The sequence below is a fragment of the Protobothrops mucrosquamatus genome, unplaced genomic scaffold (genome assembly GCF_001527695.2).
Source record: "Protobothrops mucrosquamatus isolate PMUCROS unplaced genomic scaffold, P.Mucros_1.0 scaffold566, whole genome shotgun sequence".
In the NCBI taxonomy this organism is placed as follows: Eukaryota; Metazoa; Chordata; class Lepidosauria; order Squamata; family Viperidae; genus Protobothrops; species Protobothrops mucrosquamatus.
Genome location: NW_015386869.1, coordinates 1566020 through 1585103, shown reverse-complemented (window position 1 = coordinate 1585103; position 19084 = coordinate 1566020). Strand labels below are relative to the sequence as shown.

Sequence of the window (19084 nt, the reverse complement as noted above, 5' to 3'; positions counted from 1 at the left end):
TGGGCATATTGAGCAAATGCTAGATTAAGTTCTTTCCAAGAGGAAAAAGTGTCAGTATCAATAAGATTAACTACTGCAGCAGGGCCCAGTTGTTTGTGAGACTTAAAAAGAAGTTCAAATGTACATTTAATTTTCACTGCAATGGAGCACATGTTTTCTAGTCTTTATTACTACAAAAAACAGTGCAATTGGCCTATTTCCTATTATAGTATTTGTATGTAGGCCAGCTGCTCTGCGTTCTATATTTGTACTAAAAGGAAAAGAAAATGATAAATTAAATTCTAAAAAAGAAATGGTGGCTGGGGAGGTGGCTTTTAATGGCATGTGCATTAGTCAGCTGTGAAACACACCACTGACGTTTTCTAACCCATGCAATGCTTCTATGCTCTGCTTATAAAAATAAATAAATACCAGAAATAGTTTGCCCACCTAAAGAAAAAGAGAAATACTTTGGATATGCATTATTTCAAGATTGTTTAATTCATTATAGGTATGTCTATGCCTCAATTAAAGACAATGAGACTTCAAGTAGGGTATGTTACGTTAAATCAAATGTACCAATAAGAACTATTTTATTGTCTTATTCGTACCTATTAGGAATGTAAGGACTGGGTGTCGGACGAAAACTCGTACGTCTTTTCTACGACACCATTTGTCGTAATTACGATCACCTGAGATCGACAACTAGATGGCTATCTGCCAAGAGTCCAATCTTCTGCCATCCTCAGAACAGCACATGAAGAAGCTTTTTTGTGGTCTTCAGAAAAGGCTTTCAGAAGTCACTGCTAAAATTGATAGTAACAGGGAATCCCAAGAAGACAAAGTTTCTTATTCTGGAAATACTTCCTTATAGAAATGTTGGTCTGTTTAAGTAAAGATGTTCTTGAGTTGTCTACAACTACTAATGAATTCATAAATACATTTTTCCAATTTTCTTGATGTTCAGAAAGTGATTGTTGTTCCTCTCTTCCAGAGTGCTTGACTTCCTACTCTATAGTCTACAGCAGAGATGTCAAACTGCCGGCCCATGGGCCGGACGCGTCACCAGGAAACAGCTCCCACCCCATTGCCAGCAATGGGGAAAAAGCTACGATACGTCGCACGATGTCACATATCTGGTCTACAGCCTTAGTATTCCTTGGTGATCAACTATCCAAGAAATAATTAACCTTCCAAACCCAGACAATGTTGGCCAACTACTGCTACTGAAATTACCTTTATTTTTTATTAACTTGGGATAGATTCAAGAGTAGATATTCAAATGACTATTACACAAGCAACACAATACTCCGTTATCAATGAAGAAAGAAAGTTCCTCTGAAGCAACATAAGCGTATGAGAAAAAGATTCAGGCAATTTCTATTGAGAGAAATGATTTTAAAATGAAATCAGTGCATTGCTCTTTTAACCTTAACAAATCTTGCTAAAAACAATCTTGTGGGAATATTTGGGCGGGGAAAATCATTTAGGTTTGGGATAGCTGTCAAAGGTCTGACAAGTTATCACACTCTTTCACCTGGGTAATCTAATAATTATTAGCCCAAATCAGCATACCCAGTTTTATCTTAATTGTTTCCATTTACCACCAAATATCAGGGTGGGTGGGCTGAATCCTTTGGATTGTTTGTTTGTTGTCTTGTAATTTATAGTTGCTGACCAGGATAGGAGCTAGTTTGGAGCAGTAAAACCACCCAGGAAGAAGGTGAAAGTTGGTTTGTCCTTCCTGTTTTTCCCCCAAAGAATTCACTTTTGGATTTAGACATGTGTTCAACGACATATTCCCTTGGAAAATGACTTGTTCTCTATTGGAACCAAATTCAGAATATTGCTTCTGGTTTCTTTAATAAAAAGAGGGCTTTGAAAAAAAATTAAGACAGTGTCTTCAGGACTAGGAAGAAGATACTGCATCTGTCTTGATTTAGTTCAGTATTTTTATGTCTACTTTTATCATGAGTATTTTTAAATACAAATGTATTAGGAATATATAATTCTGAGATTTTAAAGACTTTATAGTACCCATTTCAGCAATGCTAAGAAATGCTAAGCTCTTTATGACATTAATAGCTCAATGTCTTCTAGAAAATAGAACAGGATTTGGGCATTTAACCTACAGAATTTCTCCCATGCCTTTCCTACTATGCTGAATGATATATTATCACTGGGACTGAGTAATGGTATATACCAGGTTTTAGAGAACTGCCTTTAGAGGCAGAATAGTTTATATCAGTGATGGCGAACCTTTAAGAGACTGAGTGCCCAAACTGCAACCCAAAACCCACTTATGCATCATCGAGTGCCGGGTGGGTGTGGCCCATTGGCTGGGTGTGGCCCATTGGGTGGGCGTGGCTGCAGTGATAACGGCAGACTGGGTGGGACTAAAAAGTTCAATCAATCAATTCCAACTTTGCAAGATCTTTTTTTTCCTGTGAGAAGTTGAAATGGACTGATTGAACCTTTTTTTTTTTTTTTGCACATGGTGGCGGAGGCCTAAAGTGAAAAGGTTTTATAAAACCCAGCTGAAGGCCTAGGACTGGGGCGACGGTGCGCGTGCCCACAGAGAGGGCTCTGAGTGCCGTCTCTGGCACCCGTGCCATAGGTTCGCCACCACTGGTTTATATTGTCACTGGATAGACAGAAGGACAGCACCTGAGGTCCTATTACACACTTCCATCAGATAGACATTTAGCAAAACATAACCTTTTTTTTTTCAAATCAAAGGGGAAGAAGGTTGGAATTCATTGTCACGGCAGCTACAAATCAGAAATTGCTGAAGCATCTTTGGAAAACTTTGATGTAAAATCAGAGAACACAGTAAAGAAAAGCCAGTGGAAAGAACACTAACAAAATGTGCTATGTAAATTGTAAAGGCCAATTTTAACTACAGAATAGCTTCTGGATTACTCTTTATCGCTGGTAGGAAAAAACACAAAACAATGTGACTGTACAAGATAATGACCTTACACAATGACATAACAAATGATGAAAGTAAAAATGAGATCATTATTCCAGGAACAATATTTGCTAATATGTCCAAATACTGGGGGGGGTCTTAGAAGAAGGAACAAAAGAAGTCAGTCTTTCAAGAGTAACAAAAAGTGAAATCTTTGCTGGAACAGGATATGTTTGTCACGGACACATCCTTTTCAAGTCAACTTACGTACAAAAAGTAGAACTCAAGTGAGGTACACTTTTATGTCAAATGGATTAGACTATGACGCACGTTTCGACCCCGTTGATGTAATTAGTATTTCCAAATGAACCTCCTGCATTTCATTACATTCATTTGCAGAATGAAATTAGTGGTTCTTAAGTTATCAACTCTTTCTATTTTTTCCTGTTCTAGTATTTTTTTTAATGGGTCAGAAAAGCATTACATAACCACTCACACTGGCAACAGTGCTTTTAAAATATCTATCCGCAAATACAGAATTGCTCAGACTAATGAATGATGAATTAGTATAAGTCCAGAATTGACCCACCCCAATTTCTCCTCTTCCTCTAGCACCCGCCTGGGAGTTCTTAGTTTCACAAATATATTGTAAGGGTAATCACTGCATCTGGGCAAAACTGCTTTCACTAAAACATAATGCTGGCTAAAATGGTAAGTGCATACGACTGCAACTTTGTTGTCTGTTTATTATAACATAAAACTCTGTTAAGAGTTTATATTCAGTGAATGAAAATTCTTTGCATAGCTTACTTTACTCTCTTTGTTCTCCATGTAAAAGTTCACAGCTACATAGATAAGTCAGTTCTTAATAGCCAATTCTTAATTGCCCTTGTCAAGATTTAGCACAGTCAATGGAGAAACTACTGATTTTTTAATGTGTCTGAAAGCCATAGTCCCGTCCAACATGGATACATGATATGAGATTATGGCCCTAGGGATCTATGAACAGATGGTGCACATATACGGTATGACAATACATTTGTGTGCTATGATTTTGCTACTACAGCCTCTTACCAGGCTGTTAAGCTAGAAAGCCAAGGATCCATTCTATTAAAATTATTTAAAGCATTTTTCCATCCTTAAATTACTTCTATGACGGTTTATCAAATACAGTAGCAGCACTATTCTCTAAAAATTACTGTCTTTTCTACAAATCACTGAACTATGAGTTATGCTGAACCTTGGGTGACACAATAAGGCTTCAAAATATTGCTTTAGAAGCATTTCACTTATTTCAAAATTAAAGCATATCATAAGAGATTTCTCCTAGTTTTGCCTAAATCTTCTACTTCAGGCTTTAAAAAGAACAAAAATCCACAAATCTGAATTTTTCTACTGCCACCCAAAATTGTCTCTCTCACATATACAGAAATAAAAAAAGGGTTTTCATTCTATATAGCTCTTCATCTTGTCAAGAAATACTGTATAAAATAGATTTGTGTGTCTCCACTGCTAAAAACACATCTTCAAAGTTTTAATATTTCATTTTATTAAAACAGTACTAACGTCATTTAACAGTTTTGTAGGAAAGAAGAACGAAGGAAGCAAACTACTTTACAAGGGCTACCAAATATCCAACTACAGATTTATTTTTTTATTCCATTCAAAAATGTATCCGATTTTCAGAGACTGCCTGAACAAGTCCCTGCAGTTTTATTGGGAAGATTTTTTAAAAGTGGTTTGCCACATTGCCTCCTTCCTAGGGCAATACCTGGTCCACATATTCTAATGTAGGATTACAACTCACAGCTTCCCAGTTTATACCGTGATGCCTTAACCCAGTGGTGGCGAACCTATGGCACGGGTGCCAGAGGCGGCACTCAGAGCCCTCTCTATGGGCACGCGCGCCATCCCCCAGTCCTAGGCCTTCAGCTGGGTTTTATAAAACCTTTTCGCTTTAGCCTACGCCTCCGTGTGCAAAAAAAAAAAAAAAGTTCAATCAATCAGTCAATTTCAACTTCTCGCGGGGAAAAAAAAGATCTTACAAAGTTGGAATTGATTGATTGAACTTTTTAGTCCCACCCAGTCTGCTGTTACCACCACAGTCACGCCCACTCAATGGGCCACACCCACACAATGGGCCACACCCACCCAGCACCCAATGATGCATAAGTGGGTTTTGGGTTGCAGTTTGGACACTCGGTCTCTAAAAGGTTTGCCATCACTGCCTTAACCACTACACCAAACTAGATTTCTCAGAACTTTCTTTTAAAAAAATATTTTTATGGATTTATCTTTATCATAATATTTATTCTGGAAAATGTTCAAAATTTTCTTATGGAGTAAAATATCACTTCTTCAAAACAATAAATGATCAGATATTTAGGGGAAAATAATATAATTTAGGGATGATCAGTTAAAATCAAACTACCCTAAAACATAAAAATGAAACATGGTAATTCAAGAACCCAGCTGCACACAATGACAAAGAAGAAGTAAAGGGGGGTCATCAATAAAATGCAGGAATACAACATAATTGATGGGTCTCAATCTGTCTTAATTTGACAAATTCTATTTCCCACAGGATGGTCCACAGTAATTCAGGACATGCAATAAGTACCATGCTAAGACAACCTATCACATTTGTCTTAACTTTGTGTCATTTAAATAAAGAAACCAAACTAACTAGCCCATTCAATATATCCTTGTTCACACAAGTCTTAAAATTATGCTTAATATTTTATTCTACCTTGCTGTAGTCAGCTCAGTAGCATCAAGAGCAGCATCACAGAGGACTGTGATCAGTGGTTTTTCCAAAGAATCCACATCAGGCTCCAATTTAATGGAAACATCAGGAACAGAAGAACTGGGTAAAAACAAATGGAAATATATTAGAATATATTTTCTGAAAAAAAGGTGTTTCTGGAATATCACATCAAAAGATGACAAACATTGCTGTCAAGGATTAGTACTAGTAATTACTTCAGTGTGATCAATAGATATTTCTTTTTCAATATGTTTTTATTGTTAGCTTTCTGTATCCTTCTCTAAAAGCTCTTCTATCTGATAGCTAGAGGTGATTTCACAACAAGGCATATATCTTTGTAAAAGGGTTTTCATACATTTTAAAGTCATCTTTCAGATCCAAAAGATAACTGGAAAATTCAGGTTCTATTTCTGATGTCTTTTCATATTGGGATCCCATTAAATTTGGCTGACAATGTAATTCAAAATATATTAATGGAAAACTCAAGTCTGTCTTTATAAAAGTCTGACTGGAATGAAGAACAATGTATTTTAAATGAACCAGATTAAGCAGATCTATAAATATAAATGAAAGGAGAAAAAATCCTAAATAAATCAATAAACCCAAAATAAAGATTTAATTTTAGCTTTCTTGAAATGCCACAAGCTGGAGGGATGGCACATAACACTGCTAGATCAAGCCAATGTCAATCATAATCACAGCAATCCAGTTTACAAGAGAGTAAATATTGGGATAGACCATGCAAACATAATTTTATTAAGAATTGTTTAAAACTATGCTTTGTTGTATAACCCATAATGGCCTAATTACATTAAAAGCTTACTTCACATTTAACAGCTATTGAAAACTGCAAATAAACAAGTAAACCACATCACAATTTATCATGCTATATAGTTCACCTTGAATCCCAAGTTAATAAAAAATAAACAACACTGCATCACCCATTTCAAGGTGACCAATAAATGTATCTCGGACTGAAGTGATCATACTCTGAACTAATACAAAATAAAGCAGACATGTCAAACTCGCGACGTCACGTGACGTCACGCAACGTATCGGAGTTTTGCCATTGCCGGCAATGGAGTGGGCGTGGCTCCGGTATAATGAAACCGGCCCGCGGCAGTTTGACACCCCTGAAATAAAGAAACAATATGTCTTGAAAAATTGAAGCCTCAGTACAGATTTTAAAATATTTTGCATACAAAATGCTCAAAAATTAGAAGTTTCTCAGATTTCCATTCTACTTTTCCACCAAAATGGTTACACATAGATTTATTTACAAATGTTCTCATGTGCTGTCTGGAAGTAGCCTGGTTAGTTCAAGTCAGAGTTTTCTGAAACCAGAATCTACTTTTTATTATTTTTTTGCTCACTAGAAATATTGAGAAGTCTGTCAATGCTTTTCGGCACAGTTGACATTTTCTGACTCCAATATATTCTAAATTGATTTGATAGACTGAAATTGGGCAGCCAATACATTTAAGTAGATAATAATGGGGCCACGGTGACTCATGTGGTTAGGAAGCTGAGCTCAGTAGTGCAAAAACCTGAGAGCGTGAGCTGCGTGACAGAATGATCTCCCGTCAATTTGTCCCAGTTCCTGCCCACCTAGCAGTTTGAAAGCCTGCAAAGGCGAGTAGATAAATAGGTACCACTTTGGTGGGAAAATACCAGGGACATGAAAGGATACTGCTCCGGTGTGCCCTGGGCAATAGTGATGTCACTGGCTAATTCTTTCAACCCCGAAGTGCCTTGGTAGGTAATTCTAACACAAACATAGTAGTAGTAATTAATAATAATAAACGGATCAGATTTGATTTAAATATTTCAGTGAAACAAATATATTTTAAACCCTTGGCAAACAAATTAGTATTTACTCACACAGAGACAGAAAGTACTACACAAGTAGAATTTTTGGAGAAAAAAAATTATAAAGCAATACTTGATACAATGTTAATTTATAACTACATGAATACCAAGGAAGAAAATGTCTAATTATTATTAAGGCTCATGAGACTGAAATAATCAGGAAAAAGTCTCAGTTTAATGATCAGCTGCATAATGACAGTTGAAATGCTCATATAATAAATATATTCAACAGATCAATTGTTTCAACCTCTAAATCACTGGTGGCATAATCAACGGCAAATATCTGAGTCAATGCGGAGTCATAATGTTCACAAAACAATCTGAGGTAATTTTTAAGTTGTTGAGGATATAATGATACATAAGCTATATACCCAAGAAGCTTCTAAATACTATGGTTTGAAGTTTGAATTTACAACATATTCATAAAATTATTGATAGAGGCACAAATATGTAAATATGCTTGCAACACACAATGCTCTTCCACATCTGCCATAGTAATCACAAATCATTTTTTTTCTCTACATACCATATTGACTTAAAATAATTATTAATACAAGATGGCTCATTCCACATTTCTTGCTGTTGAAGTCAGGGAATATATTTCAGCATTCTAAATTATCCATTATTCGGTAGTCAAATGGATTTTAAAGTATGCTGCTTCACTCAGTTTATAGTGTAAAGAACAGTACAAGATCTACACTAAGGCAACATTCTTATACAGATGAATTTCTAGGGTAGCCACACAGCAATCTAGAGAAAATCTTTAGATTGCTTTGTGCCTTACTTATAGGTCTTATTTTTTCCACAATGTATAATACATTATATAACCTCACGTCTTAGATTTCCATAACAAACTGAGAAACTGTTGTACTCTTATTTTTTGTGATACAGTATAGATTTGAACCACCATTCACTTTTTAAAGAAAGTCCTAATTAGATTCTTTGGGCCACTTTTTTTTCTTCATGCAAACTGTTCTCATGATTATTCTTGATCTAACTCAGTGAGATAATGTATTTTATGGGAGCATGCTATTATGCCTTGCTGCACTGAAGGGTCTCCAGGGGTGTATTGTGCTGCTGCCATACAGTATTATGTTGGACATATTTTGCCTTGATAATAAAACTTTTTATTGTAAGGAAATCCATACCAACTGAAGTGATGGATCACAGTCGCCTCACCAGTTAGGAATGGGGCACCTCAGCCGTTCAACAAGGCACTTTACTCCTTTTTGTTGATCTGCAAAAAAACTGTGCAGCCCTATGTTTGGATGATACAATGATGAAAAAATTCAAAGATTAAAAAAAATAACACAGGGCATGGATTGGTAGGAAAAGGTTATGTAATGTTCATACCTTCCTTTTATAAATATGCATCACTTGTTTAAATAGGGCTTTTTCCAAATGAATTAAGTCAATGTGAACTAATATATTTCACTAAGAGCCATACTGGCAACTTCTTGGTTTAAATGCTAAAATTTACAATTTAATATTTTTAGTTTAGTGTAAAATCTACACTGGAACTTAAGAATTCTGCATAGAATCACTAAGAAGGAACATGAATGTTAAATTAAGTTACGTTCAACCTCTGTTTACATTTCTGTTTATTTAGACAACAAAACTTTTCCAGAAGATCTAATGCAGGGGTCCTCAAACTACGGCCCGTGGGCCACATGCGGCCCAACCTGTCTTTTTATCTGGCCCGCCTCAACCTCCCAGTCAAGCCGTCCAATTGTGAGGAGAGGGTGGGTGGATGGTGGCGAGAGCCCCAGCCAATGGTGGGATGGCAAGTTGATGGGAGATTTTTTTCCCCAATTTCTCCCTCGCATGCCCATGGGCACACTCATGCTTTGTTCATGCCCCCTTCCTCTCCTCCTCTCACTTATTCACATTTTTTTCCTCAGGGCCAGGCTGAGAGGTTTAGGTCTCGCTTGCAGCCTCAGCCTCACTTAGGGAAGCCAAGTCTGGTGATGACGATGCCACTGCTGCTGCTGCTTCTGAGGCGGGTCCCTCGCTAGGCACTGTGGAACGCGAGCCCCAGCCTCCGCTGCTGCTGCCGCCGCCGCCATGCCAACCAAAAGGAAACTGGTGCCGCCAGCTCTCAACATCACCTCCACCATCGCTGAGGGACCCAACCCCACCGGCAGTTGGAGTGGGGCTGGAGTGGGGCGCCAGTAATGGGTCTGAGGGGAGCGGATGATGGGCGAGGTATTTGTGAGGGGTGGCTGGGGAGAGCAAGAAAAAAGGAGAATTTACTCCTGGAAGGTTATTTCAGAGTTGCGAGGGGTTGTGTGGAGCTAAGGCGATGAAAGGTCAGGGGAGCCACTGGGAGGGAGGCTGATCCTGATCCACAAACAGGGGGGTGTGCCGCATCCGGGCAAAGCCAGAGCTGATGGAGTAGCTCTGAGGAACTGGGAATGCCGGTGCTGGTAGTTGAGAGAAATTTAATTGGTCTTTAGGGTCCAGGAAAGGATGGAGGAAGGATGGGGGCAGTGGGATGTGCCCCATGGGAAAGAGGAATGAGGTCCTGCCAGGCAGGTTCTTCTGCCCTGAGACGGTCCGGAATGCCAATCAAGGAGAATATTTCTGGCTCAGGGTTAAAATGAAGGGTCCTTGGAGGGGGGTGTCTCTGAGGATGGTGGTTTTCTTGCAGACGTTTCAGGACCCAAAGTGGGATAATAAGTGAACTAATGATGTTACCTAGTTTGGGTCATGAGACGTCTACAAGAAAACTAAGAAGCTCAAGAGAGGACCAAGGAACTCACAACCACCCTCCTCCTCCTCTTCTTTTCTTCTCCTCCACTCCACAAACCCCATTCTCTTCTGGCATTGCTGATGTTACCTAGTTTAGGTCATGAAACGTCTGCAAGAAAGCCACCAAGCTCAGAGAGCAGCAAGGACTCCACAGCCGCCCTCCTTCTCCTCTTCTTCTCCTTCATTCCACAAACCCCATTCTCTTTCTGGCATTGCTGATGTTACCTAGTTTGGGTCATGAGACGTCTGCAAGATATGCTGAATGGAAATGGCACCTTGCCTTTCTGATAGATGTAACAGAGCTACTCAACAGTTTCAATGTGCAACTTCAAGGAAAGGAGAAGCTCATCTGTGATATGCATTCACATGTGAAATCATTTGAAGTAAAATTGGATATACTCATTAAACAAGTGAGGGAGGAAAACTTCTGCCATCTTCCCACAACTCAAAAACTATTTGTGGAATAACCAGCAGTTGCATTCCCAAACAAAACATGTGTGGATTCATTGGAAATGTGTATATTTTCTTCACTTAAAAAGTCATTCAAATAATTAACCAATTCATTTTTCTTATTTCATTTTTTTATTTTATACTTGATTTTACATTGTTCTATAATCATTATTATTTTTTTCAAACTATAGTCCGGGCCCCCCAACAGTCTGAGGGGCAATGAACTGGCCCCCTGTTTAAAAAGTTTGAGGACCCCTGATCTAATGAGCTACTCAGACTTAGATTAAGACAATGTACAATGTACTATTTGCTAAGAATACAGTTAAGCAGCAGTAGCACAGCTGGCATGAAATTTTGGTTTAGTTGGGGATTTGCTGCAGCCCACAAACAGTTGTCTTCTTCACTCATATCTCTGCCATCTAAGGCTTAAAAAAAATAACAGCAAAGGCGAGGAGCATGCAGATTAAATTTAGAAGATCAGAGCAAACTACAGTAGTAGTAATGATAGTAGTGAGGAGGAGACTCGCCCAACTAATACAGTGAGCACATGGCCAGGAAGGTAAAAAAAAATGGCCTTACAAAATTCCTCAACTTTTCTTCCTTAACTCTGATATTTTGTAAACAAAATGCTGAATTCTTGACTTTGAAAATGCAAAAAGCAATTTATATTACCATACACTAAATGCAGTAACTAAAACAATATGGAGATGGGTTTTGGTTCATTACAATAATAGTGTTTAAACAAAGGAGATTTGGGTTCCAAACTAAACTCTGCTAAAGTGAACCCTTTCATAATCTACAACCAAACTACCCTGAAACATTTTCTAAGAGTCTAAACGAAGAACAGACTAAACTTCATATGATTTTTCTTCAGTGCGCTACTGAGAGCAAAAACATCTGATGGTGTGTGATGAAGCTGCTTTGAGTGTTGAATTTTTATTTACCAGACATAAAGCTTGTTTTTTTCTTTTTAAAGATTCATTGTGTATATTTTTATTTTTTCACTGTGAACATTTTTACTGTGATAATATTTATTTTAATATTTTATTGATGTCTTGTAAACAAAAACTACAATTAAAAGAAGAAACATGCCATCATCCTTGTTCTACCATTCCTTGCAATGTAATATTTTATAAATACTTGAATTCAGTTCCAGAATTTATAGTATACTATAGTCCAAGGATTCTTAGAAGATTAACAGAAACCTGGAAATGGCCATGTAAGATATATAGTATATATAGTATCAGATCAAGTCTGTTAGATATAAAGCATTTAGAAAGTAGAGTAGACCAAAACGATGGCTTTCTTAAACACCTACAAAGAACAGTTCACTACTTTTCAAAATAATTGAGCCCATTATTGAATAGAATTTACATAATTTATTTTCTCCAATGAGAAATCAGTGACACCAAACAAGCTTTTCTAAGAGTCTATAATTCCACTTTTTTTTTCCTAAAAATTTCAGTCATAGGGAAATGTTAAACATGTTCCATGATGTATTCTCAGCCAACAAAGGAAAACTAGTAATAGTTTTGTGAGGACTCTATTAACCCAGCATGTCTAAAAAACAAAGCAGAATAAATTCAAGCCCCTGTATTGCAGAAAATCTGTCTCATAGATACATTGGTTCATGAGACAAGGAACATGGTCATCAGAAAGTAATTTGGAATAAAAATTACATTTAAGTCACTTTCAATATGTTTTGTTCAGTTTTAGCTTAGTGCATGGTGTGAACTCTGATCTATAATTTGGAAATCATGGTCTATCATATTATGAGAATGCTTTAGAGAATTTGTATGTATTTAGAGATTTACTGTAATTTTTATATTTAGAGAATGTGCAACCCAATATAATGCGTGAATTCAGTCATGGACTAGTTTTTGGATATGAATTAGTTGTTAGATTATGCTATGCTACATGATAAGAGCAAGGCAATATAATTCTGGTTTTAAATACATCTATTTTAAAATATACTATTCTTCAAACACAGTTTGTTGATTTAGGAAAAATAATAAACCATTGTTAAGGAAGCAAATATTTCCAAGTTCCTATTCTTCTTAACATAAGTTAGATGAAAAGCTTGAGAAAGAACATGTAGTTAATTCATATTAGTTTATACACAGTTTTTTTTTATGTGCAGGTATCTTAATGTCACTCTAAAATCCATGTAATAGACACAGAGTATGCGAAATTTGATTTTTTAAATTTTTTGTTTAATGTAGAACTTTCAAATGTGTTGAACCTTAATTGCACACTTATTTATGAATTATGAAAGCTAATATTAATGTATTTGGAGAAAAAGTTGTTAGAAAACTAATAAGCAACCTATTCCAACTCCATAAATTTTCAGCATAGCCTAGTATAGCAGATGAAATTTTATTTGAGTACATACTTCTGAGAGATTCTGGACATTAGTTAGATTATTTTTAAAGAAAACATGTCCTAATATTTTAATCCTGAAATTAACCAGAGAAACCAGAAAAAGGTATCAGTAACTGTTTTCCTTCTCCTATTTGTGTGTTTTCATAATATATAGACAAAGCATAGTCAAAACTTTTTCATTACAATTCCAAAAAACATCTAGTCAAAAACTTAATGTTTATACCAATGCACTCAAAGAATGCCTGATGGTAATTTTGTAAAAAAAAAAAAAAAAAGCACTGTCAAATTCAGTGTACAATGTAACAAGCACAAAAAGATCACTTTATATTTATTTAAATGCTTTTGTAGATATCATCCTTAAGGGACATTTGAGAAATCTCCTGCAGTTTATTTCTGTAATAATAAAAATTTTGCCAACCAAATCTGTACATAAGATAATAATACAGGACAACAAATATAGCTTATGGCAATGACATCCTAAAAAAGATTTCAATTTCTCATCAGCTAAATAAAATACAGAGTGGGAGCTTACAAAAAAACCCAAATCTAGTCTAAGTATAGAAAACTAGAAAATTAGGAGTGTGTTTGCCCTCTATGACTAGGGTATAGATCAAGCCATGGTTTACTTAGTCATAGACAATTGCATAAACAATCGTGTTATGTTCATCCAAAACCTAATGTCAAAAACAAAAGCAATTCTTCAAATCAATAGTTGTTAATTTCATATAACATTCTAGGGCAAAATCAAATGATCAATATGCATCTCCAATGTTTGAATTCAATCTATTAATCCAGACTGTTTTTCTCCCTCAAGGAGGCAAAAATGAACTCTTTCATTTTTAAATTTACACTATTTTTATTTTAACACCTGAGGCTTCACTATACTGTAAACATGTCCTCAACAATGCATTGCTATTTTTAAATAAATGATTCTAGAGTTAATATAAAAGTAAAGCATAAACCTAGTAAGACTGATTATTGAATACGATCTTATAGGAACATAATGTGCTGTCCTATTCACCTGTGAGAGAATGAGCATGAAGGAAAAGAGGTAATGAACCATTCAAAAAGGAAAAAAGATAATGTAATTCTAAGAAAGCAGAAAAGGTTAGAAAGGAATTCAGAATAACCCCACCTTGATTTTCTTTGTCATAAAATAAGGCACTAAGAAATTCCTACAGGCTTTCAAGATTTTTAATCTATACTATAAAACAAAGAGTACAGTATTTGTGGAATCCTCCCGCTTCTCTTTCTTAAACTAGCCTATCCTGAAGGAATGACATCACCAATCCCCACCACCCAGATAATCATGGGGGATGGATTCATTATGAGAACAGTCTGTCAATTACTATATCTGCAGATGAAAATGAAATTTCATGACAGCTCTCTGGAATCTTGGCAGGCTAGGCAAAACTCTTGCCAGGTGATGAGATTATGCAGAAAACTGTATCTGGGGGCTGAAACTCTCCCCCTCTTACACTTATTCCACGCACACATCTTTTTCATTCAATGGAGGACAAGGAAAAAAAAAATCCCAAGTGAATCACTAACCGTAAGAGAGACATATGGTTACAGAATAACACCCATATGTTGGAGCTTACAGCCTATGCAAATCAATCTTCCTTGATGTGGGGGGGGGGATATTTGAATTATCGGTGAGGTTAGCCCGAAACAGCCTTATTTAATCCACGTTTTCTTGGAATTTCAGCCAATATTTCTACAGTTCTAGAGAACCATCTTGAGGTACATCCATAAAAAGTCACCAGAACTTTCTTAGCTTTCTTTCCGCTTCTCAACTCAGAGAAGCCAATACCCCAATATAGTGAGATATGTTCACAAACATTGTTTTGATTTGAACCTACATTTTACTATAACTGAAAGAACTTCATCTGGTATATGTATTTCACTTTTAACATCTTCAATAAATTCAGCACTGCATATCAGCACTACAAATGTTTATGCTATTTAAACAAGTTTATGCTTGTTCCTCAAAACCAAAATAAAAATAAAAATAAGGGGGGGAAGGGACAGGATGAAGATGGGAAACAAGAGTACAGTACTGAAACCCTATCAACAAATCAGAGCAGCCCAGATTTAATAGAAGCAGGCAATGGCAAAAGTCAGACAACACACTCAGAATCATTGAAAATAAAGCCAACTTGGTATTTTAGTTACAGTTGGTTCAAAACACTGGTTAAGTTCCCACAGAACACTGGGTGCCCTTTTTCACTTTATCTCAAATCTCACAGGGTTTGAAAGACAAATATACCGGGATCTCCTTTGGAATTAACAGGAAATTCAAATAAATCTGATCACCCCAAACAATCCAAACTCATGCTATCACAAGAAAAGAGCAGGTGCACACAAGCAATTGAAAAGACTTTTAGTGCATTTTCATTTGCAAGGGTCAAATCTTTGAAACTTACATGAAATATAAATGTACTGGTAATAAAAGAAAGCTATATGGTCTCAATAAAAAAGCGCCTTATAGCCGGTTTATGCTGAAGTTAGTCCTACTGAGTTTATAAAAGTTTCCAAATATGCACAGAATTGCAGCACCAATGATATGTAACCATCAAAATCAACACTGCAGAATATCACACAATTTTGAATATGAAAACAAGCCAGACTAACAGACCCTAGCACCCTTATACATAACAACCCTGTCAATAAACTCAAAGCAATTACATCTATGAATAACAGAACATACAGTACATCATAATCCAAATTATGGTACCCTTTCATTTTAAAGGCAAAGCATTTTACTTCTACATAGAGTTTCGAGAATCTCTAAAATTTGTAGAAGAAACTCTAAACTATTTTTTTTAAAAAGTTTCAAAGTGTGACAAAATAACATAGGTAGGACTAAATCTGGATTTTTAATCATTGCGATGACAATTTATCCGAGACATTATGAGCTTATTCCCCCCCAAATCAACACAATTTATTCCACCACCTTAACTCAATAAACAGCAATCCTTATAAATGCCAAGAATGTCTGTTTAAACTCAAAAGATAAAGCACTTGTCTTCCTTGTACCGTAACTGGTAAAACTGCCAATTTGTAGCTTATAAAAGCAAAGTCAGAGGTTTTCCTGTATAATTCCGGGGCCATGCCTCTAGGTCTCTATGCAACTGATAAACACATCTAATGAGTCAGAAACATCCAGGCGTATTTTCAAGCCATGTGTACAACTTGTCTTTCCTTCATTTGTGGCATTTTTTTTCCCCCTTCTTCAAAAGAGCACCTAAGCACACTCCCGGTTTAATAAATGTAACAGAAAATGAGTCAACACAAGGAAGGAGAAAATTAGAAGAATCAACTTAAAGGCCACTTTCGTCACACACATTATTTAAAACGCTAAATCCCTAAATCCAACCAGTCACAAAGCGAATCACACTCGCTAGAGTTAAAGGGGGGGGGGGGTTTCACTGTTGGATCCTCCTCAACTTTAAGAGGTAAAACCCAAGAATTAAAGTTCACCCACACAGTTTATGCCACTGGAGGGGGGGGGGGGGGAGAGAGAGAATGATTTAAATAAATAAATAAATAAATAAATAAATAAATAAACGCACACTGACAAGACAGAAATCAACATACCCACGCCGCCTTTTGGCACATCCAACCCGAATTCAAAAACTTAATTTTGCAAACCGAAGGAAATCAGCCTCCGCCTGTTGCGGGTTGCGTTGCCTACCACCACTATCCGGAAAGCTGTTTAAGACGGCTCAACCACACAAAAGGCCAATGGCTATTAAGAAAGGGGGGTGGGAAAAATAAAGGTCCTGGAGGAGCCCAACTTAGGAAGCTCCTCCCCGATTCTCCCACAGGGAAAGCGGGCGTCTAGCAACCAAGGCAGCCGTTCGCCAGGCATCTGAGGCTGCTCCCGGGTCGCTGGAATGTCGGCACGCCTCCCGCCCGCCGCAGCCTTCCCTGGTGGGTGGAGAAAACGCCCGGACAATTACAGGCGATGGCGAAGACTTGGGGGGGGGGGGGCGGAGGGGCGGTGGGGAGGGAGACACCGAAGTCCCAATCTATAGAATTCCTGCGGCTCCCTCCGAGTCCTGCCCGCGAGAGCAGCGCGTGTGGACGCCAGGAAAAACAAACACGTGGTGCCTGTGGCGCGTTCTCATTCCTGTCTCTCTCCAGCGGAGCTGCTTTCCAGGACTCCTTGAGTCACGGTCGACCGTTCGCCGTCTTGAGTTTTCGGAAACCTTTTCCGCTCGACGCGGCAATGATGGTCCCAAATAAACTTTTTTTTTTCTTTTATTTATTTAAGATCCCAAGCCGGACCTTTCTGAAGTTTTCGTTGTAATACTTCCGCCCAATCTTAAGAACTTAACACTAGAAAGAGTCACAACCACTTGTTAAGCGGTGGGGGAGGTTAGCAGGCTTCGCTCCAGCGATTCTCCAACGCCCTAAACATATTGGAATGGGTATTTCAGGATTTTTTTTTAATGACTTTTCTAATTCACAGCTCATAGATGCCAAAAGAGCAGGAAAATATAAAACAAGGGTATAGAGTGAAATCCAGCAAACGCCTATTAAAAAGTCTTAACGATAACATTGTAACTCCCATGATTCCCAGGCACTTAGAGGTGTATTTTTATAGCCTCTTAAGAGGCATCCCTCTGGACATAAAATATTGTTAACATGTCCAATATTGAAACACACACAGTCCTCAACCTACAACAGTTTGTTTAGTGACCATTCGAAGTTACAGCGTCACTGAAAAAAGTGACTTATGACCATTGCAGCATCCACAAGGTCATTTGGTCAAAATTCTGCTGCTTGGCAACCGACTCATATTTATGACAGGTGCAGTATCCTGGGATCATGTGATCACCTTTTGCAACTTTCTGACAAGCAAAATCAGTGGGGAAGCCAGATTCACTTAACAAACGTGTTACTAACTTAACTGCAGTGATTCACTTAACAACTGTGGCAAAAAAAGTCGTAAAATGGGGCAAAACTCACTTAACAGACGTCTCACTTAGAAATTTGGGGCTCCATTGTAGTCGTAAGTCGGGGACTACCTGTAGTGGCACAGTTGGTGATCTAGGGACTATTATAGAGGTCTTGTTAAAAAAAATAGTTACTATTTTCAGCTACATAATCTTGGTTATAATCTTTATTCTATAAATAATATACAAACTTTGATTATTGTACATACAGCTACTGAGTATGTTTCATGTTCATTCCTCTCTATTAAATTAATAGGCCTATGTGAATTTTGTTTATCCCACATCATGAGGCCATTTGTCAAGTACTGAAGCCTAGCTGAGATGGATGAACTCAGGGCAGACGGAAAGAAGGAGTCCAAATTGTCACCTAGCTCCAAATCAACTCATTATGAGGCTGGGCCAGTCATTGCTTCTTTGTCCAACCCATCTCTCAATCACAGAGAATGCAGTGCTTGCCATCACTAGCAGAAGAAAAATCTATGTGCATGAAAACATCCATTTCCAAGAAAACAGTCATAGAAGAAGTTGAATGTATATATCTTCTAACATATGATCTCCTTATGCATATCTTTTAATTCAGCACTACTAGCTGAGTTCACAAGCCGTGATTTGCACTTCACAGCAAAACAGAAGCAAATAACCTACCATGCAGTTCATCATAGTACAAACCAAGTAAATAAAATCACACAAAAGACTCTAGCTTAGCTAGTTGTAATCTCCCATTATCTAGCATGGGAAAAAAAACCCTCAACAGATACAATTTTGTTTTTCAACAAAATGGATAAAGATGTGTAGGCACGGTAGGCAATTATTAGGTAACAGTAAGAATTTTGAGCTATATGCCTTTAAAATTTTACTTATCAATACGTACAATTTGTTGTTTGGAGCCAAAATATGATAAACTTTGAAGCACTAATGACTAATCAAAGGGGACACACATGCATGCCAGATGCACTAAAAGATTTGGGCAAAGGAAAAAAAAACTTCATAAGGACTGAAATATGCTCTTTT

At 37.2% G+C, this 19084-nt stretch overlaps 1 protein-coding gene across 1 annotated transcript in view; it reads right to left on the bottom strand.

Annotated features, from left to right (window-relative positions):
- TACC2 (transforming acidic coiled-coil containing protein 2) overlaps positions 1-19084 on the bottom strand; it is a 133827-nt gene that overhangs the window by 97916 nt on the left and 16827 nt on the right. The window contains exon 2 of the mRNA XM_015817241.1: positions 5640-5756. Coding sequence (XP_015672727.1) covers positions 5640-5756 — 117 coding nt within the window. The remainder of the gene's footprint in view (positions 1-5639; positions 5757-19084) is intronic.